This window comes from Vipera berus (genome assembly GCF_964194415.1).
Source record: "Vipera berus genome assembly, chromosome: 3".
Classification (NCBI taxonomy): Eukaryota; Metazoa; Chordata; class Lepidosauria; order Squamata; family Viperidae; genus Vipera; species Vipera berus.
Window position 1 is genome coordinate 150,636,424 of NC_138204.1, and position 23,159 is coordinate 150,659,582.

The 23,159-nt window shown below is 37.8% G+C and overlaps 1 protein-coding gene across 5 annotated transcripts in view; it reads right to left on the minus strand.

The window, feature by feature from the left end:
• Positions 1-23,159, minus strand: part of KIF13A (kinesin family member 13A) — an 80,281-nt gene that overhangs the window by 42,472 nt on the left and 14,650 nt on the right. For all 5 annotated transcript variants that reach the window (XM_081326164.1, XM_081326162.1, XM_081326163.1 and 2 more), the window contains exons 3-14: positions 20,447-20,459; positions 18,735-18,795; positions 16,130-16,222; positions 15,035-15,215; positions 14,117-14,204; positions 12,927-13,061; positions 10,631-10,743; positions 7,997-8,108; positions 7,061-7,273; positions 6,561-6,671; positions 3,321-3,455; positions 1,976-2,106 (exon numbers count right to left, since the gene is read on the minus strand). In XM_081326164.1, coding sequence (XP_081182290.1) covers positions 1,976-2,106; positions 3,321-3,455; positions 6,561-6,671; positions 7,061-7,273; positions 7,997-8,108; positions 10,631-10,743; positions 12,927-13,061; positions 14,117-14,204; positions 15,035-15,215; positions 16,130-16,222; positions 18,735-18,795; positions 20,447-20,459 — 1,386 coding nt within the window. The remainder of the gene's footprint in view (positions 1-1,975; positions 2,107-3,320; positions 3,456-6,560; positions 6,672-7,060; positions 7,274-7,996; positions 8,109-10,630; positions 10,744-12,926; positions 13,062-14,116; positions 14,205-15,034; positions 15,216-16,129; positions 16,223-18,734; positions 18,796-20,446; positions 20,460-23,159) is intronic.

Genomic DNA, 23,159 nt, shown 5'->3' on the forward strand with positions numbered 1-23,159 from the left:
CACACATGGGGTGGAAATGAGTGGACAAGGAGAACTTAGATAGACTTTCTTTAAAATATCTTAACCAGGACAACCCTGAACCTTAGTATTGCTGCTCTTCTGGAAAGTGTATAGAAGGCTCTTTCTAACCCACTGCAAAGTGAATGTTGCAATGGAGTGAAGATAGGGATTTGTACACATGCTTGTAGGACAGAATTTGTGTGTGGATATATAAATAAAAACATGCAGTCCTGAAGAGAATAATGATTGACTCTTGCACATACACATGACCGGATAGAAGGTATAAACTATGGCCTTACACACCCCATAGTAGAATCATATGGGACTTCTCACCCACCTCCACACTGAAATGAGACCTATAATGACACGAGAAACTCACACTGCAGATGCTCCATCTGAATCTGATGGTTGATGGTTGATGATATACTGAGGTCTTATAATTACAACTGGAATTGCTTGATATTGAGCAGCATCCATCAAAGGCTACCATTTTATACCTTACTAATTTTTGCTACTCATATTTTTCTGTATTTTACAACATTTTGCAAACTAAGAAGACAGAATTTTTATAGCTTGTGTATTCCAGTTTTGGGAATATATTATCAATAGGTTACACATTACATATAGGATTAATGCAAACATGAAATAAATAAAAATAATAACTTTGTATTCAGTGTTAAATCATCAAGGATTTAATTAAGACTTTCATTCTTACTGACAAAAACATATTTGCTGCAGTACATCCCTACTGTAAAAAAAAAGGTGGGGAGGGAAATAGTTGATACAGTGCATGTATTTAAGTAACTGGGTCACAGGCTGTTTACTGCAAGCCATCTGCAGAATCCTAGTTTAAATCTCTTTAATGAGACATTTACTTAAAGCATTTCAACAGTAATATGAATTCCTCCAATATGCAGTTATTCCATGAAAATAAAGTTCATTCGCTGTATAAGCCAAAAGAAGCAAAATATATCTTTTATTCTCAGTTTGGAATATAATTTAAAAGAAGTAGCTTTTGTATAATGTTCTACTCTGCTCATAAACAGAGGCACATAAACCAGGAAAATAATTAATTATCCATCTCAATTTTCTCAAGCAGGTGATATTTAAAGCACAATTTCTTTGTTTTGTGGCTGACAATATAAATAATCCTTAGTACTTCAACTGTAAATAAAAAAGTCCTCATTTTAAATTCATTTTCCAATCATAAAGAAGTTAATTGCTTTTTCCACAAGAATCAACAATGAACTGATTCAATTGTCAGTTGTAATTCTATAAAGTAGTTTGTGTTTATTTAGAAATCTTGGATGAAATACAAATTAAACAAAGTTTATTTATTTATACATTTTTTCCAGTGACATGCCTCTTTATTGTTGCCAGTCAAAATAACTAATTCTTCACAATGCAACTCTATCATAACATGAATTCCATCTGTTTGGAATATTTTTGTTGTTAAGCCTTGAACTTTCATGGTAACACACTCAGGTCTTACAAAAAACACAGTGAAACTAATTTTCTATATATTTACATGTTTGCCAACAGCTGGCCTTCCCCAATGAAAGAATAAGAATATTTCTGTAAAATCTGTCTAATACAATTTAACTAAAATCTTACTGAAAAATATTTCCCTGCTTGGTTTTTGGCTTTAAAAAGTATCAAAAGTGTAACTAATGATAAAATGATAAAACACAAATCAGCACTCAATCCCAAAATTACTGATACTAATATCTGCCTGATGTGAAATAAGGATGGCACTTAACCTCAAAACTACTTGGAACCATTAGCCACAAACTTTGTGAAATGTATGAACGCTGTCGAGTTTTTCTGAAGGAAGAAGTCAGGAACAGAAATTAGTACTAGCTAGAATAAACTGTAGCTTTCAAAGTTTAGGCAAGTTTACAGTCTTCCTCTCTTTGTTAATGCAAGGTCCTTTTGTTTAAATTACAAAGGCTCCCAATTTTACAGATGCCCTTACCTTGCATTTTCTTTTGGTGAGAGAGAAACTTCTCCATCTAGTGCAATGTCTATCTCACAATGTTCTGGTTGAATTCCTATCCCAAATAGCTGTATGTCCTGTGAGGTATCCGCACCAACCCTAGTGTGGTCCTGATTAAGACAAATAGAGTGAAAACAAAATCTGCTGCTTCTATCATCCTAAGTAAAGAATTATAAATTACAATGTATGTGCAATCCAATCCAAACTCAAAGGTTTATATTTACTGTAAAATGTGAAATGGGTGATATTGCATCTTTCTACAGAGCACTGCCTCAAACTCATTTAATTTTCTCTAGTTCCTCCATGGCTCATGTATACTGAGAGGAAGTATGTCAGAAATAGCTATTTGGAAATCTTTGACAATCACATGAGAAATCTTCATATGCTAGCCCAGTGGTGGTGAACCTATGACATGCGTGCCAGTGGTGGCACTCAGAGCCCTCTCTGTGGGCACATGCACCAGCCCCGCCTCTCCCCACAGCCCCCTCCTCACCAGCAGACCCCCTGGAGAGTCACCACTGAGTGCAGCCCATGCAGAGCAGCGCAGCCAAGGACATGGCAGCGGGGACAAGACTCCACCCTTGCACCCAGTCGTACACAGTTGATGCTGCAGGACGCAGGCAGAGGGAGTGGCTGCCATGGCCTGGTGGGCTGCCTGGGCGATCTGCAGCAGGTTGTGGAGGCGGTGGGTGACCCTGTGGGCAGGTAGGGGGTGGAGCGGGCTGGGGCAGGTTTGGGTTTTGGGCACTCAATCTCCAAAAGGTTCGCCATCACTGTGCTAGCTTGTTACAAGGGTTTCATTAAACACTGACTCATACTTTCAAAATACTGGTAGTCCTCAATTTACAACTATTTGTTTAGTGACTGTTCCAAGTAACAACAGCACTGAAAAAGTGTCTTATGACTGTTTTTCACACTTACAACCACTGCAGCATCCCCATGGTCATGTGATCAAAATTTGTACACTTGGCAACTGGTTCATATTTATCATAGCTGCAGTGTCCCAGGGTCATGTGATCACCTTTTGTGATCTTCTGACAAGCAAAGTCAATGGGGAAGTCAGATTCCCTTAACAACCATTTACTGACTTAACAACTGCGGTGATTCACTTAACAACTGTGGCAAGTAAACTAGGGTAAAACTCAGTTAACAAATGTCTTGCTTAGCAACATAAATGTTGGGCTCAATTGTGGTCTTAAGTCAAGGACTAGAGTAAAAAATTTGCTGGGTGCTGTAGACATAGTAAGCTTCCTATTTTTTTTTCAAATCCTGTTTGACAAACTTCAATAAAAGTAAAGAATTTGAAAGTGTGATTGTTTCTTACCTTTAAATAATAAACCAACAATTCATTAAGTGCAGGATCTGCATTTAAATTCACCAGATAGCATTTGTCTTCTCCCATCTTGATCCCCAAAGATTCAAGAGAAATACCCATGCTCTCTAATTGCTTTTGTCTTTCCTGTAAAATTAATAGAAAGTTTGAATAGCTGTACCGTATATACTTGAGTATAAGCCGACTCGAGTATAAGCCGAGACCCCCAATTTCACCCCCAAAAACTGGGAAAAGTTGTTGACTCGAGTATAAGCCGATCCGCCGTTCTGCATGCCTCGGAGGCTGGATCCGCGCTCTGCAAGCCTCTGGGATCCTGGGAGGCCTAATGCAAGCACCAGCCCGCCTGCCTCAGGTCTCCCCCACCCCCAGATACTGGGCTTCAGCACAGCTGGCTGTCTTGCCAAAGAGAAACATCTGGGAAGGAAAACCCTGTCTTACCTCTTTCCCAATTCTGCCTCTGCCCTTCCTCCTACCAAGGTGTTCTGGGACTAGTTCCCTAGCCTTTTGGAGCTTTTGGTGTTCGCCCATCAGCTGTCTATGGGGAGGCAACAAAGCTGCCTCTCTAGGCTTTGAGAAAAGGCCCCTTGCACAAAAGGCAGCTTCAGGACGAGCTTCCAAAAACCCTTTCCTTCCTTAACGCCCTCCCCACCTTCCCCCAGAAAGCCATATTTCTTTTTTTTTTATTGAAAATTTTTATTGAAGTTACAATATTATCCCCTCCCCAACCCACCCCAGAACCCCTCCCCCTCCCCCATATTTCTTCAATAACAAAAACATAAAAAGCTGGTTGGGATGTACTCGCTGATTCCCCCCCCCCTTTTTTTAGATGCTAAAACTAAACTCTCCCTCTGCCTTCCAACCAATATCCCTTTTTAAAATCTTACCTTGGCTCCAGATGGAAGAGTAGAGGAACTAAGCTAGTAAGGAGAGAATTTTTTTCTGCAACTTTTTACTCCTGAAGTAGTAGTAGTAGTAATAGTAGTAGTAGGAATAATAATAATAAATCCCTAAAAGTTGTGCCAGAAAATGGAGGACGCTGGGTCTTTGCAAGTTTTAGCTGTCTGTCAGACTGCCTGAAAAGGGCGGCCCTCAGGCAGCCAGGCGGACAGCTAAAGCTTGCAAAGACCCAGCGTCCTCCATTTTCTGGCATAACCTTCGGAGATTACTTTAAAAAAAAAAAAAAAACCTTCAGAGGAAAAACAGCTGCAGAAACATTTTGTCTCCTTGCTGGCTTGGTTCATCTACTCTTCAGCCAGGAGGGAGTCCAAGGCCTAGAGAAGGAGAGCTTTGCAGCATCCCTATGGACAGCTGATGGGCAGACAGCTGAAAGAAGCAGGCAGGCAGGGCGCGGAGGAACGGAGACCTGCAGGTCTCGGACGGCGGTGGCTTGGGAGAGGTGCGCGCGATCCCGGAAGCACCAAAGCCTCGGCCGCGCACAAGTCCTCGGTAAGTTTTTTTGTTGACTGGAGTATAAGCCGAAGTGGAATTTTTCAGCCCAAAAAGTGGGCTGAAAAATTCGGCTTATACTCAAGTATATACGGTAATTATTTTCACGACAATGAACTTAAATATTATGAACTGTGTCCAAAGAATCACAAGTGGAAGAAATATACTTGCTAATACTTCTCTATAAATACTTATGCCACAGTTTTTGCAATAGTGTTGGGTATTGAATAAGATATTGTATCATTTTCCCATTCAGCAGAACAATTTTTGGTGTAGTGTTCAATATTCTCTCTCTCTCTCTCTCTCTCTCTCTCTCTCTCTCTCTCTCTCTCTCTCTCTCTCTCTCTCTCTCACACACACACACACACACACACACACACACACACACACAATATTGCTATGAGCAGAATCACCGTTCTTCAAAATCAGTAACAGAGTAGAAAAGCCAACATTAATTTGAACCCAGCTAATGAGATGAACTTAAAACAAAAAATTACAGAAACAGGTACAAGTTTTTTTCTATCATTATTTTATTCATAACCCTCTGTTCAAAGATGAATGAACCTGAAAGTAAATAAATTGTATAAAAACTCAATGTGTTTTGTTTTATGTGAGAAAAAGCATGGTTTCCAGGGAAGAAATGGTGAACTGAACTGAAGACAAGTCTGCAAAAACCAAAGCTCATGACTACGGCAGAATGAAAAGCCGTGGAATAACAACCGTGGCATGAAAGTTTGTAAAATAGGGCAAAACTCCTTACCAAGTGTCTCACTTAGCAATGGAAATTTTGAGCTCAACTGTGGTCGTAAGTCGAGGACCACCTGTATGTTGTTATTTCTGGTAAATCTTAATGGACTTTTGCTGACATCAGGACTGAAATGATGAGGCTTTATGGATTTGTTTATAGATAAAAGGAATATAGGAAGGTATTTTATTTTAAAAGAAGGTTATAAGTTACTAAAATTATATTTGTTATGATAAAATTGGAAGTCAATTCTTTATATATATTTTTCTTTATTATTTTTTCTTTCTTTTCTATTTCTCTATTTTGCCTTTCTCTTCTGTACCTACCTCTTTTTCTTTTATATTTTAGTTTGTATTAATTTTTATTATAGTTGTAATTTTTAATAAAATTGCTTCAAAAATAAATAAAAAAGCAGACATATCATATTCCTTCACAAAAAACTACAATTTATCAGTGTTATAGTAGTGCCAATAAACAGTGGTGTCAACTAATGATGAAGTCTAACAACTGTTGGCTTCCATTATTTTAGAACTTGTATTTGATATGGAGGGAAGCATCATACACAAAACACCAAATGAAATAAGCCAAACTCTGCAACATACAAATGTGCAGAAACTCTAAAAATGCTCAGCTTTCCTTGAAGAATTCAGGCCACAGATATAATTTTAATACAATGTAGAATGAAGAGTTGCATTTATCTGTTACAATGAGCAATCCTTGCCTTCGAAATGCTGTGACTACCTACAGCATACATAAGACTCAAAGCCTCTTTAACTCCAGCATTGTGTGTATTGATTCTATAACAGGGGTGTCAAACTGCCGGACGCATCACCAGGAAACTGCGTCTACCTCATTGCCGGCAGTGGGGGAAAAACTCCGATACGTTGCGCAACATCACGTGACATCGCGAGTTTGACATGTCTGCTCTGTAACATTATTGCAAAAATTAAAAATATGTTGCACCTGGAACATGTTTAAGAAATAGGAATATAAATTTAATCCATCTCAATTAAGTCCTAAATGCATAATTGCATAAATACCTGTGCAATTTCTTCAGTTTTTCTTAATTTCTCTTCCCAGGTAATGGTTAATTCTTGTATTAGTTTTTCAGATTCCTCCAATTTTTCCTTTAATTCTGGCGCTTTCATAGCCTTTAATATTCAAAATACACCTGTTACAACTTTCTCAAAATTCCAGAGTGGTTTATATCAAATATTTTCATTTCAAAATTATAATTAAGAAAATTGGAAAACAGAGAGCTCAGACCAAATCACTCTTTTGGGGTATATTTGTAAACTGCAGACATTACTTTTCATTCTCCTTCATAGAATCATAGAATGAATACTGAGTTATATTTCTCTGTTTCCTTTCAATTGGAAACTCAAAATATCAACCTTCAGCAAAGCCCTTTTCTGATACAAAGTTTATAGAAAACTCCAAAGTTTTGTCTAAATGTAAATGCATTTGTCCCTTTCTCTTATTTCCATTTTACTCATGTTTTAAATATTGCTGGATAAAACAAAATTTTCACCTGCTTTACCTCTGCCTGAGAAAGTTGCTCTTTCAGCTTCTCTACTTCTTCCCGTAGTTCTCGGATAACCCTAGCATTGGGATCCTCATTCACTATAGCATGATTTACTATCCTTTTAGCTCTATCTGCGTATCTCAATGTAGACAATGTTTCTTCATAATTATCAGCTGCTGGACTGATTGTAGCTATCATGGCTGTTTGGCTATTTCCTCCCAGGTTGTCCTAAAAGGTTTATTAGGAATAGATAAAATGCGTAAAACAAAATTAAAGTATTCTTATGCCTGAAATATATTTTTTTATTCTTAACAGATATCATTTTAAAGTCTCTTTCAGCTGTAACTGATCTGGTCACCCTTAGACATTTCTAACATTCAGCATTAGAAATCAGTATATAAAAATTATTTATTTATTTATTTATTTAGTTGCATTTGTATACCGCCCTTTCCCTGAGGACTCAGGGCGGTTTACAGGGAATTAAAAATCAAAAACATACAAAAGTTAAAACCAATTAAAAAGCATTAAATTCACCCTGTACACTAAAAACCCCAGTTAAAATTTTCTCCTCAGCCTGGGCCCGAGAGCTCAAAGAGCCAGGTCTTCAGGCCCCGGCGGAATGATCGGAGGTCGGGAGCAGTCCTCAGCTCCACCGGCAGCTGGTTCCAGAGGGCAGGCGCTCCCACTGAGAAGGCCCTATCCCTGGGTGTCACCCGCCGGCAATCTCTCACCGGCGGAACCCTGAGCAGACCCTCCCTGTCTGCGCAAAATTAGAATAAATTTTGTTGCAATGATCATAAAGGAAAAATACAAACCCCACAAGAGATCTTATTGCAGTATTTCTCATTTTTACTAAATATGCTGCAGCTTGTACACCCATGTGCATGGTTACTTGAGGGTAATAAATGATGTCTCCATTTTTAAATAGGAATAGAATATAACTATGTTTACCTTGAGAAGCCAAGTGAGTACAGAATCTCGGTAAGGAACAAATTTATTTTTCCCCTTTCCTGCTGCTTGGTCTGCAAGTGATGAGATAACCAAGCCTAGTGTTGAAAGGGACCTATTAAAATGGTAAATGTGATCAATTTGGGCATGTGACACATAATTTGGAAATACATTTACAATTGACAGCGCCTTATTTTTAAAAAGCAGGCTCTACACTATGTGATAAACTTTTTGAAGGGGAACAGGAATCTGTAGAATGCTAAGATGACACTATACATACATGCAAGTTTAAGATGTCTTTGTAATAAAAAAGTATTCAAATGAACCTATTTTAGTTCCATTATTTAAAGTCTTTAAATGTAGTAATGTTATGACTAATTGATAAATATGATTAGTTTTGGTACAGTGTGATTTCTAATACTGTTTATTTGTAATTTAAAACTGCTTCATATAGCATAGCATACAGTAAGAAAAAATCCTTTGTAGTATAATAACACCAGCCACATTAAAAAAAAGCCTTTTTAAGTCTTCAGATTTTGTTCTCCTTTTTTGCCCAAGTAAAACTTTGTTATATGTAATGTAAAGCTAAGCAACACTAATCCTCTCCTGTACACATGAGCATGTCATAGAACAGAGGAAAGTACACATCGACTGGAATGCATATCCTTTCAGTTACATATGGAAAGCATTAGTATTTGTGAATACTTGAACTAGTTCTGACTTTTTCCAGGGAGAGAATTGGCACAATTACAGAGAATTAAAATAACAAAATATCTTAGTATATTATGAGACACTGCACACAAAAAATTATCCCCGGGTCTGAAATGCCTTCTTTAATGGAGAGAATTAAGAAATGAGGAAAGCAGTGATCTATCCAAGTTCTTAAGAGTATATAAAAATGCTTAGAACGGTATTAGTGCATGTTCCAAGTCCAAACATCTTAAAGTTGCTAAGGTTGAGAAACATGGCTCTAGAATGCCATTGAGAGAAGATGCAGAATAGATGAAGAGTGAAGCTGACCAAGCATTGATAAGAATCTTTCTTAAGGATTATTTTGTGGCCATATGGATGGCAAAAAGTAAATATTTTCCCACCCTTATTGTGTCCATCGAGAGCTAACTAGAGGGCCTGTTTAGAGTGACCCAAGTAAAGTGACGAAAGTGTGGGATCCTGGAAGTGTGCCTTCTCCCTCATTTTGCCTGCCCTATAGACACTATTTCCCCTTGTGATCTGGATGGTCCTCCCCCTGTGGGTCTTCTGCAAAGTCTTAACACCTGGATGTATCCCCATGCCCTGGGCCAGGATGTTAAGGAAACCTGGTTTTATGATTTACATCTGGGGAGAAGGGACTGATTCAGATCTCAGTATCATTGTACGGCATCAATTAAAGTTATTTATCTTTGTTGCTGTTGATGTTAAATTATTATATCTGAGATGGGAGATCATATGTGTCTTAAAATAAATACATAAATAAATGATCAAAGAGTATAAAACCATGGATGACATGGAAAACTTCTTCTCTCTTTCTCAAAACATCAGGTTCAAAAATCAACTAATAAAATTGACCAAGGAGGGACAATGAACTCGCTACCCAGAGTGAGCAGGCATTGCTCCTTTCCTCCTGGGATCCAGCACTTTGGTTCTGACTAGGAGCGAGGGTTGAAACAGACCCAACCCCTCCGTAATTGGAGACTTAGTTACATAAAATGAATCAGATGAATCAGGCATGGGTGTGGGTGTGGAAAAAGGGAATCAAGCCAGGAAGACAGCAGACAAGTAGAGAAAAAGCGTCCAACACTGAGGCAAGAAACTCAGTGGCAGTCCCCAGATACGGAAGCAAAATTGCAAGTCTTCATGCTCCAAGACTGCTGAGGTACAGAGGAGAAAGATGGGAGAAGGAAAACTGACCAGACTCTGCAAAAGAAACAGCCCAAAACAAGCCCAATAGGTGCACCGACCGGGCAGTGAGCTCCACAAATCAACTCCAGAAAGTAAGGACTGGGGGTGGGGTGGGGGCGGGGCTTAAAAGCATTTAAGAAATAATTATTTCATCAGCTATCCTTTGTTTCATTAAAAAAAGACTACACTAAATAGCTTTAGTGGAAGCAAATAAGACAATTTTAAGGCAAACAAGGCAGTTCTGGATCAGAACCTTTTCTTTTCAAAAAAAAAATAGTTAAAAAACTGCATCATTTATTTGTTTCTGAAAAGTACATTAATTGTGTGAAGGAACCCTTCAGTTATGATTGTTCCCATTTTATTTAACAGTTATACATTTTGAAAGCATGTCCCTGTACCCTGTTAACTATTCTTATATTTTATCATTATATTTTAAAACCCCGTGGAAAGAATATTTCGAAAACGTCTGTAACCGTGAACCTAATCTCGCCTTGTTGCCATACCAGGAACTGCTTGGGCTGATTTCAGTGAATTTGCTTCAAAGCAGAAGATCCTGTCTCAGTTATATTTCAAACTCATCAACAGAAAATAAGTGCAGGGGGAAAAAAAATAGGACATCCAGAACATAAAAATACAATTTGCAGGTAGCAAAAAGACCAGAAACGTGATTTGAAGGCCTTCCTATAAGTGCAGCTAGAATCAATTTATTTGGATAATATAATTTCATCAGTGCCTTACTTGTTTATGTTGCTGCCTTCCTTCAAACGTTCTCCGGCAGCTCCTGTTTTAGATACTCTCTCACTACCAGCCAGATCAACCAGGCTAACTTTGCTCACTTTTTCTCCAGAGTTCTAAGTAGGGAAAAATGAGGGGGGGGGGAAGCTGAAGCTTTATTAATGGACATTATAATTTACAAAAGAAGTAAAAACTAAGAACGCACATGTACATCCACAGCACCTCACTGATCACATCCAAAACTGAGAGATTTCGCTGCTGAAATTTGATGGCCAAATGGCTGAATACTTTTTTTTTTGAAAATAAAGCTATGTATAGGACAGGAAAACCTCTAGAGATAAGCCACCTTTGTTATGTTATTTGAAGCTGATAAAGGATATTATTGTATCTAGCCTCCCACCAGCATTTTTATTTTTATTTTTTATTTTAATCCCATTTATATCCCGCCCTTCTCCGAAGACTCAGGGCAGCTTACAATTTAAGCACAAACCAATGTGCTTAGCAATAGCCTTCATTCTATGTATATGCCTGCTTATTAGGGCTTCCCCCCCCCCAAGCGGCATTATTACAAAGTCAGCTTAATTGCCCCCAACAATCTGGGTCCTCATTTTACCTACCTCGGAAGGATGGAAGGCTGAGTCAACCTTGAGCCTGGTGGGATGCGAACCTGCACTAATTGCAGGCAGCTGGTGTTACTTAAGGAGGCATTAGCCCACTGCTCCACCAAGGCTCTTTGACCAGCTTCAGTTTGCTTACTGGCCAAATTGGTATGCTATTTCTTCTGTTCTCCATCTGAGCTTGAAGCACTTAGAGGAAAGAAATACTCATGTGCGTTTGTTGTTGCATCTAGTAGGCAAACTGGACAATTTGGTCAGTAAGCAAACTGAAGCGGGTCAAATGCTGGCAGGCAGCTAGATACAATAATGTCTTTTATTAGCTTCTCAAAGCATTTCATAATAATGTACTATGTATTATAGTGATGTACATAGTACTATGTACTATAAACAATACCCAAATATTGTTATTGAGCTTATCATTATAGCACAAAAGTTTACATATTTTAATTTTCTTCATATTCAAATATCATTTTAGCACAGAGCATTACTATACTATAAAAGTTACAAGTTACAAATTAATTATGCATATACTACATTTGAAGACAAGGTTAAAGGACATATACAGGTTGTCTTCAATTTACATCCATTTGTTTATTGATCATTCAAAGTTACAATGATACTGAAAAAGTGACTTATGATCCGTCTTTCACATTTACAACTGTTGTAGCATCAGGATTCTAAACATGGACCAATTTCTTTTATCTGTTCATAAAATTTGCACGATACTTTAATCACAAGAGACAAGATTAAGTTGCATGCAACAAAGATGAGTTTTTCTTTACTGACCTCAGTCTGTCACTCTCTTACCACCAAACACCTAAGGCAGCTATGGTGAATTTATGAAATGGGTGTCACAGGTGACATACCACACCATGTTTGGTGACATGCCAGGCCTCCAGACCCCCTGAAACTCATCTGAGAGGGTCTTTCTCTTGCACAGCCTCTGAGGCATCTGAAAATCATGCAAGGATTCTCACACAATTTTCTGAGGTTCCAGAAGCCTTGCGAAACCAGGGCTCTCTTGTGTGACTTTTGAGGGTCCACAGAGTGGAGAGGAGAGTCCAGAGAAGTGGTCCTGAGAGGCCTCTTTTGGCCAGGATGCAGGTGGTGATATGACATGCCAGCAGGCAAGGTAAGCATTTTCTGAATTTTTTACATGCGGAGTCCAACAGGTTCGCCATCACAGAGCTAAGGTATGACTACTGACCAACACTCTTCAATAAATTACTTACATAAAGTTCCAGATTGCTGAATGCGCCTATTTTTGTTTGTTTGCATAGGCACACATTGAAAAACTATATCAAATAAATGTAGTTAGGTGTCATACTGGACCTTTATAATTCAATATTTATTTAGATATTTAATGCAAAAATAAACTGTAGTAGGCATCAGAAATCTGTATTCACTTTCATATTAGAAACTCAGTGCCTTCTTTGGCTGAATTTAACTGTGAAAGCATTTTAATTTTAAAACTGTTTTATCACCCAATGTCGCTTTAGTCCTTTATTCCTTAACCACTACACCAAATTGATCCTCAAAATTCCAGATTAAAAAATATTATTTACACCTGTAACAGTAGACATTTCGGTGGGAATGCATTGTCATTTATACAACTGAAATCAACTGGGCAAGATTTAATTTTTTTAACATATTACCCAAATGTCTTCAATTAATTCACTTACGCCAGACTGCAGATCATAAAGTGTTTGAGTGACGATAATGTTAAAGACAGCATGAGAGCGGCTGCTTTCTTCATTCATGTTGGTTGCTGCAACTGTCCGGGACTTATTTCCCTCTGACATTAGTGACTCTATATCCTGATGAATAACATAAAACATTGGACACAACAATTTCCTTTTTCCAGTCGCAGCATTTGCAATTTATATAAACCTATTATTTTAGATGTAAATAAACAAATACAACTTAAAACATTATATGCATGTTATATTTTTTCACTCTTATGGAACTCCTTTCCATTCTACACCTACTAAAGTTCCATTTGCATTACTTTCAAAAGCAAGGTTAAGATCTATTCCCTGAGGTTGCTGTTCAAAATAACCCTAGAAAGATGGAGGAATTTCCATGTTTGTAAATATAATTTTATGCTGTTTTGCTGACTGAAGGAGTTGCGTTTCTTGCCCTAAACCTTTATAATGTGATATCTAAATAAATTTAAACTCACAACACTTTTGCCTGTCCTTAACTGAACCTATAAATCATCTCAAAGTGCATATTCCAAAATAGATCAGAGGCCAAACCATTTCAAAAGTTTCCACAAGCATAAAATAAAAACTCAGATTGTGTGTGTGTGTGTGTGTGTGTGTGTGTGTGTGTGTGTGTGTGTGTGTGTGTATACACACACACACACACACACATACACATACATACATGTGATTTGCAAAATTGTCTAAAGTTTGATACACCTAATTCAAACCATTCCTCCAAAATAGCTGAGTCAACTGAAAATCTAAATTAATGTTTTTAAAGAAAACATATTTAGATCAGTACATCTAAAATGTATTAGTGGCTGTGTTTTAAATACTCATTACTGTAAATCATTTATATAGCTTACATTTTCTCCTCTAATGCACATTTCCGTTCTCTGTTTCCTTTAACAATGTGTGTAACACATGCATGTTTTTATGCAAGTGAATCTGTCTTAGCACAAATTACTTTCTTACACAGATACTGTCCATATATAAATTAGCCCCCAGGCTTCTTTTCTCACCCTGCATCACAAGCACAGAAGTACCTATATTCAGCCAATTGTTTATCTAACATGGCATAGTGTAGTATGATGCAGTTGCTGTGCAAATTTATTCTTCAACCCACGGATACCATTATATTGGCCAATTTCTTATGCTTTACTTACTTCAAAGCAAGTAACAGCTAGCTGAGACAAACCATCTACATATGGACCCAAAACTTTATGCTCACGAACTTTGAGGGATTGCCGACTCCTTTGAAATAAAAATATTGTCATAATTTAAACTTTGTTAGGAAAATGAATCAGTAAAATTAACTCATTATAGACCAATGAACATATAAACTTGTTCTCAAACGGAAAATACATTTATCAGAAATATAAAGATTTATTTTTACTAAAAAAAAGACATGAATATGCTAGATGAATGGAAAAACAGAAAATGGGACAATGAAATTAACACCCTCCTTGAAAAAATCTGGTTCCTTTACAAAATTTGTACTAAGTAACCTTCTAACATCTCCATAATTGTTTAAAAAAATCCCATTGTTCCATTAAAACTGGCATATGTGTATTCTTTTTAAGATAAAATCTTACAACTAGTAGCCTTAATAAGCACTACAGTACTCACTAGAGACTCTTGACAATTCTGCTTGAATAACTATAACTCTGTGTAATAAACAGGGTCAGGCTTACATTACACATCCCAGCAGCAGAGATGTGACTTCAAACTGGTTTCTCCAATTTAGATAAAGTGGTGGTAGAGGGCTATTAGAAGGGCAACAAATAGAAATGCTATCAGTTAAGAAAATAGTTTCCATTCTTGTCTGTATACATTTTCCTCATTAAGAACAGTTAAGTTTAAAGATGGGGTGACACAGCCATGATGTGTAATTGACTGTCAAATTAAAAAGAAATTCTTATTTGAACCTGGCACAGCAACTAGCAGGGTAAACAAATATTAATCATTGTTATTCTTATATACTATTAGGAAAACAATGAAAAATACAAACTATAAAGCGAGACTAAAGTTCCCGCAAACATACTATACATCTAGAATAAAAAAGGGCTGGGAGGGTCACTTACCCTTTAGGGTCAAGTAGATCTCTGACCTTTTCATTATAGATTTCCATATAGGACACCTCTATTTTAAAAGTGTGTGAATCATTTTGTTCTAAAGTGATTCTCTGAAATAAAGCACAGCAGAGGCGCGGGATCAGACCCAACTGCTCTGCATTTCCCATCATTGAGAAGGATTTTCCTGAGCCTAAAAGAGGAATATAAAAATGCATTTTATATTTAAAAATGGAAAAGTTATCAATTGCTGTCTCTTTTGAAAATGATAAGTAACAAATAATAAACAGTATAAATTGCACCATCTCAGGAAAATGTGTATTTAAGTGAAGGAGGTAGCATACAACAAAGTATTATTTCCCAAGAATGCATGTTAGCTGCAGAGGGAAGATTCATAAACTCAGGGGGGGAAATGGCTGCTTTACAGTATTCCCAAAAGATGCTTCATGCATGTCCACATATACTCACAATCACATTTGACATTTCAATTCCAGATCTCCACATAACCCTGTTTTTCCTTAACACCCAACAGGAAAGATCAGAACCACTGTAAAACAATATTCCCAATGCTCAATCCTGACCACTCACTCAGCCTCCAAGAGATCTAGAGCAGAGGTCCCCAACCTTTTGGGCACCAGGGACCGGTTCTGTGGAGAGAGGTTTTTCCACGGATCAGAGGGGGTGTGGTCTCCTGTGGTCCCTGCATCTCGCGGATGGGGCTTTGTTTGTTTGTGTGGCCGGTTGCTGGCATGCCACGGTCCGGTACTGGTCCACAAACCGGGGGTTGGGGACCCTGTTCTAGAGAACCACCAGGGTTAAAGCAACATGACAATAGGAAACCAGGCAAGAAATCCAGAACAAAAAATAACTGGATCAAGGAAAATTCAAGAGAGGGCAGGGCCTTTCTGTTTATATATTAAAAAGCCATATTAATGCAGAGCAGTGGTGAGGGGGATGGGATTATTGGACCTAGGTCAAGTCCTGACCTTAAGAAGAGGTTCACACAGCAAAGAAGACACTGGTGAGTGGTTCTTCTTTCCCAGAAGATGGCGACAACCTCCGCAAAATATCTCGTTTCCATTTGGAACTTATAAACACAACTCTTACCTGTTTGTCCATATGCAAAAATGCAAGCATTATATCCCTGAAAGGCTTTCTCAAGAATTCCTTCTCCAAGGCACTTAAACACAACTTGTTGATCTACAAAAAAGAAGAAGAAAAGGCACAACTGAGATGGAATTATCTATACTGCAATGCACTTCGCCGGCTCTGTATCAATCAGATCGTTCCTGGGGCTACCACTGTTGCTTTTCACCGACAGCAATTCTAACCTACGTTGAGACAAAAATTAGAAGGGGGATATATGGGAGATTATTTTACTTTTTAAAAAATAAAAATAAAAATGTAAAAGTATTTTTTATCTATTTTTTGTTATCAATTTTATGTTAAGGTGTTGATGCTAGACATGCTTGAAAAAACTCAGCTGAAATTAAAAATAGAACCTCAAGACAAAAAAAAGAGAGCAATAATAAGGGGAAAATGTTCGATCGTAAGGAATAACATAACTTATGTTTGTAATAAGATTTATATTCCTTTGTAATAAAGAGATTTATTAAATTCTTACCATTTTTAAATTACTGATTAAAATAAAAAGATGCTTGAAAGGAGTGGATCTTTGTGCCATTTTCAATTTTTCCTTTTATCTAAATTTATTTATGCATAAAGTCTATATATCTGCTTTATATTGCAGTTTATTCATTTATTTAAATAAATAAATATTAAATGAATCAATAATTGTTTAATTTATTTATTCAGTTTATTTATTTATTTACAGGTAGTCCTCTACTTAGAACCATTCGTTTGGTGACCGTTCGAAGTTACAACAGCACTGGGGGAAAAAATGACTTATGACCGTTTTTCAAACTTACAGCATCGCCATAGTCAAATGATCAAAATTTGGAAGCTTGGGAACCGATTCATATTTATGACGGTTGCAGGGTTCAGGGTCAGAGATCCCCTTTTGCAACCTTCTGACAAGCAAAGTCAATGGGGAAGCCAGATTCACTTAACAACTGGGTAACTAATTTAACAACTGCAGTGATTCACTTAACAACTGTGGCAAGAAATGTCTTAAAATGGGGCAAAACTCACTTAACAACTGTCTTGTTTAGCAACAGAAATTTAGGGCTCAATGGTGGTCCTAAGTCAAGGACTACCTGTATACTGCCTATCTCACCTAAGTGACTTAGATTCTGCTGCCATAATCTAGTTTTTACTTTTTGCTGACGTATAATGTCAGAGAACAAGCCATAATAGTCTCTTGTTGGTCTTCTGAGTGAAGTTGATTCGCTTCCACTTCCTAGTGGAAAGGAAGAACAGGACAGAACCCACTGCTTCATAAAGAAGGCTCAAGATGGTGGAGGGAAATTTGGCAGAAAGCTTGGGCTAGCCGAGGGAAATATGGGAGAAGGACATACAGATAGGTCATGATTAGTGCAAGTATAAATTATTTATTTATTTATTTATTTTATTTAATTTATATACCGCCCTTCTCCCGAAGGACTCAGGGCGGTGTACAGGGCAATGCAATAAAATACAATATACAAAAATTAAAAAAATATTAAATACTACAGCCCTATTCAATAAATTAATACAAAACTATAAAATACCCCTAAACCCATCAGACCAGGCCGGCTTGTTCAAATAAATGTGTTTTTAGGTCCCGTCGGAAGGAGCGAAGGTCGGGAGCCATCCGGAGATCAACCGGTAGACGGTTCCAAAGGTCTGGCGCGCCCACAGAGAACGCCCTCCCCCTGGGGGCCGCCAGTCGACACTCTTTGACCGACGGCACCCTAAGGAGGCCCTCTCTGTGGGAGCGCACTGGACGAAGGGAAGTTGATGCCGGCAGCAGGTGCTCCCGTAAGTAACCCGGACCCATGCCATTTAGGGCTTTATAGGTCATAACCAGCACCTTGAATCTTACCCGGAGGGCAACCAGAAGCCAATGCAGCTCACGGAGTAGAGGTGTTACATGGGAGTATCGGGAAGCCCCCCACCACCACTCGCGCGGCTGCATTCTGCACCAGCTGGAGCCTCCGAGTAGTCCTCAAGGGCAGCCCCATGTAGAGAGCATTGCAGTAGTCCAAACAGGAGGTCACGAGTGCATGAGTGACTGTGCGCAAGGCATCCTGGTCTAGATAGGGCCGCAACTGCAGTTACAATTTAGTGTGAACTGTAAATTGGCACCAGTTCATTTAATGGAATCCAAAATTTAGTTGTTAGGATTGATTCTTGGCTGAGGATGTGTGACCAATGATTGGAAGGTCGACAGGACCTAACAGACCATCTTGCAACCTTCCCTGTGGGCTTCCCCAATGACTTTGCTTGTGAAGCTAGCAGGGAAGGTCACAAATGGTGATCACATAACCACAGGATGCTGCAACCATCGTAAGTGTGAGCTGGTTGCCGAGCTCCCAAATCACAATTATATGACCACGGCAGCATTGCAATGAAGGAAACTTCAAGAAACAGTTGTAGCGCTCATTCAGCACCACTATAATTTTGAACAGTCTCTAAACAAGTGGTCAGTGAATGAGGATTACCTGTACAGCCAAAATATATTAGCACAAATAACAAGAATGTTTTATGTTAATCAGGAATGGAGAAGAAGATTTTGAATCAGCTAAAAATAGTAGGAATGAAAAAATCATACCTGCATATTTGGCAGTGTTTGATTCATCCATAGACCAGAAACAGTAATCAAAGGCAAATACCTGTGGGTAAACATACTTTAGATCACTACTTGCACTATATGAACCTCAAATCACGTTTTAAAAAGTTAATTAAGCTTACATATTTAGTTTCTTAATTCTTAGTTTTACTTTATTTCAACTGATTTCTTACCAAAAATAAGACACTAAAATCCAGTCTAATATGCTGGTTCTTTATTCCTAGTGAAGATTTCATATTAAATTATACTAAATAGCTATGGTCCGTCTATAGGGCAGCAGTGGTAAGGCCCTGGAGCAGCATTGAAAGACCCTACTTCTAGTGGATCATCAGCCATGAAAACTCACTGGGTATCTTTGAGCCAGTCATTTTCTCATAGACCAACTCAGCCCCACAGAATTTTTCCTGTATGGGATTAGAAGAGGGGAGGTGTGCCTTCCCCCTTGCTTCCTGCAGAGAAGCCTGATGTTTTACATGACAATGCCCATCTAGGTTGAGAACCTTAATCCATGCTGAGGGACAACTACATTTGGAAGTCAAGATAGCTAGATTCTGGTTGGCAACTAACTAAAAGAAAAATGCCTTTACAAATCTAATTTAATTTATAGTAAAAAAAAGATTTGGCAAGAGGGGCTAAATAAGCAAGTTGACAGGAACACATACGAATGCAGGTAGTCCTCAACTTATGACCAAAATTGGAGCTAGAATCTTGATTGTTGAACAAAGTGGTGATTAAACAAGATGCCCACATGACTGTTTCGCTTAATGACTGCAATTATGGCACTCCTAGTTGTGGTCATTAAGGGACATCCCACATTGTTAAGAGGATGGAGTTAAAGAGCTGCCTGCTGAGTTCAGCTCCCTTCCACGAAAGGAAGGGAACTGCTCTGGCAGATTGCAGGAACAGAGCTTGGATTTTCAGGATTTGAGCTCCATTTTGCATTCTGTTTGAAGAGTTCAACTCCCCTCCATTATATAACACATTAAATTAAAATTTAATCTTCAATTCAATCTTCAACAATGCATTAAACATTCAATTATTCATCTCTAGGTAGGTATCAGAATGTTGGCAATTGTGTGTATTATTTTACCAACGTATTTCTATCACACATATATATTTCTTGTCTTGCTAAAATTCTTAAGTGCATTTAAAGTACCGTAGTTGTCAAAAATTGTTGGAAACTTCTGGCCATGGCAAATTCAAATGTTGATAATCACAGAAATATCCTTTCAGGACAAACCTAACCATTAGGCATCAGGCCAAACATTTCTCAAACTTGAGGGAAGAATTTTGATGACTTCCTGGATTCTTTTTAAAAATCCACACCCCTTAAAGAGTCCGCACATAATAAAAAAAAAGTTGATGCTCCTTTTCTCTTGGGTGTTAGTTACCAAATTTAATTTACTATACATTTTCTATGTGTTATATACATAGAATATAAAAAAAACATGATTCCTGCTGTCATCAGCCCTACTAGAGATCAGTATGAATACAGCTGCATGTGAAAGCTTAGGCATCCAGCCCCTAATGAAAACTATGTATTTCAATGAATTCGTAAGTGAGCAGAATATAAGATCTTCATAAAGCAAACTGGCTTTAGTGCTTAAAACCAAGATCTGTATTATGTATCACTATAAGCAAATGATCTTGATTTGAAATTACAAAATCAAAGAGAACACAAATAAGTTGCTTACCTTTGGTAGTTTCCTGTGGTATGGAAATTCAAGTGGAAGATGAGTAGGCATTAAAAAAATGATATCTGATTAGTGTTGGTAACTATTAGATCACTTTAATATACTGTTTTTCTAGTGTGAAAGATAGTTGAATTTAATATCCATGGATAGTGGAAAAATATATTTTCTCCCAAAAAAAGTTACACTAACAAGATTTAGATAAGAATAACTGCTTAGCACTCTAGTAACATTACATCCTCTCCTCATTTGGTGACTGCAATCCCTTCCTTAAATCAGAAGCAAAATGGTTACTAATAAAGCATAAGGAGAGAGAGAGAGAGAGAGAGACAGACAGAGAGAGACAGAGACAGAGAGAGAGATATGCTGTCAAGATCACAGGTTGCTACCGTTTCATTTAATGAAGTTCTCTTGTATAGCTATGCTAGCATTATTCTCACTTCAATGTACAATGTACACTGGTAACGTAAAGGTAAAAGGTAAAGGTTTCGCTGTCCAGTCATGTCCAACTCTAGGACACGGTGCTCATCTCCATTTCTTGACTGAGGAAGTCAGCGTTGTCTGAAGATATTTTCTGTGGTCATGTGGCCAGCATAGCTATATGCCAAAAGAGCGTTGAACACTGCTACCTTCCCACCGAAGTGGTACCTATCAATCTACTCACATTTGCATGCTTTCAAAATGCTAGGTGGGCAGGAGCTGGGAAAAGTAATGGGAACTCACTTTAACAGCTGAGCCACTGTGCCCCCTTTGCAGATGCATGACCAAATTTCATGCATCTACAACAATGATGTAGATGCACGAAATTAGGTCATAAATGCATGCTTTCATTGAAAATGTTTTTTTAATGGTTGTATTTGCAAATAGCCGCTAAATATGGTAGCCACTAAAACAATGTGTGACTATATTGAAGAACAATTATGTTCTTAAATTTCAATCATTCCATGAAGAAAAAATATACATAAATTATGAAGGGCATAGTAATATCATCAAAAAATTAATTTTTGAAGACAAATATTATGCATGATTCATAGTAAATTCTGAAAGAATTTACATTTTAACAAAATGTTGGAAAACGTATGAGGAAACTGACCCCAAAACCACCTGTAAGACATCTTCAGCTATAAACTAAGGTTGAACTGTCCTCTAATACAGATTACACTAATCTGATAATTTTCTTGTATGCTGATGGCTTCAAAATGTGTATTTATCTTAAACCAATGACATCAATCATTTAAATAATTTTTTTACTCCATTCTAAAATGGGAAACAGGCAAAACTAATTTCAGTAAAAATGGGGGAAAAGGTATTGATTTGCAATTAAAATAGATATTTCTATTTAGTAAGACCATAAAAAGTTAGATGACTAGAAAAAAAAACTCAATGAAATCTGATAAAACATGAATAAGATTTCATTCTCAAAACTGCAGTGATAAAGAAAGAACCTCAATTTAAAAAGAACACCAGTGTACAGTTGCAAGAAAAAGTATGTGAACCCTTTGGGATTACGTGGAGTTTTGCATGAATTGGCCATAAAATGCGCTCTAAACGTCATGTAAGTCACAACAATAGAAAAACACAGTCTGCTTAAAATAATACTACACAAACATTAGCTGTTGTCATGTTTTAATTGAACATAAGATGGAAACATTCACAGTGCAGGGTGGAAAAAGTATGTGAACCTTTGGACTTAATAACTGGTTGACCCTCCTTTGGCAGCAATAACCTCAACCAAACGTTTCCTGTAGTTGCAGATCAGACCTGCACAACGATCTGGAGTAATTTTGGACCACTCCTCTTCACAAAACTGTTTCAGTGTAGCAATATTCTTGGGATGTCTGGTGTGAATCGCTCTCTTAAGGTCATGCCACAGCATTTCAATCGGGTTGAGGTCAGGACTCTGACTGGGCCACTCCAGAAGGCGTATTCTGTTCTGTTGAAGCCATTGTTTGGTTGAATTACTTGTATGCTTTGGGTCATTGTCCTGGTTCACATCAGACAGTGCTTCTTTAGACCAGTAAACCCAAAACAGGTGTGTGTTTTTAAAGGGCAGGACAGCTGTCAGCAACACATCCAATATCATCACACTGATTGGAGTCAAGGTTGGCTCACTCCTGGCTCCAATTAGCTCTTGGAGAGGTCATTAGGCTAGGGGTTCACATACTTTTCCCACTCTGCACTATGAATGTTTACATGTTATGTTCAATTAAAACATGACAACAGCTAATGTTTGTGTAGTATTATTTTAAGCAGACTGTGTTTTTCTATTGTTGTGACTTACATGACGTTTAGAGCGCATTTTATGGCCAATTCATGCAAAACTCCACGTAATCCCAAAGGGTTCACATACTTTTTCTTGCAACTGTATTTTCAGTGTATCCTCTGTTGCTATAGTGGCATGTGGGAATCACCTTGGGAAAGAATTGCAGCCAGAGGAACAGTCAGATAAGAGGAAGCTTAATCTACAAAAGGAATGTGGGTGTGACGAATGCCTCAAAAGGGACTCTCTCTAGTTTCTTGGGATGTAAAGGCAACAGGGGAGAAATGTACTTTCAGACTTAACAGATTCTATTAATCTAACCCTATAATAAAGTAGAATTAATTCATCTGGGCATACTTCCTATCTGAACTACTTTACTAGGCTGGCAAGTTGGTTGCCTAGATTCTAGTTAACTTTTTTTTTAAGCATTTGGAAGCTTTATGGCCTAATGGGAGA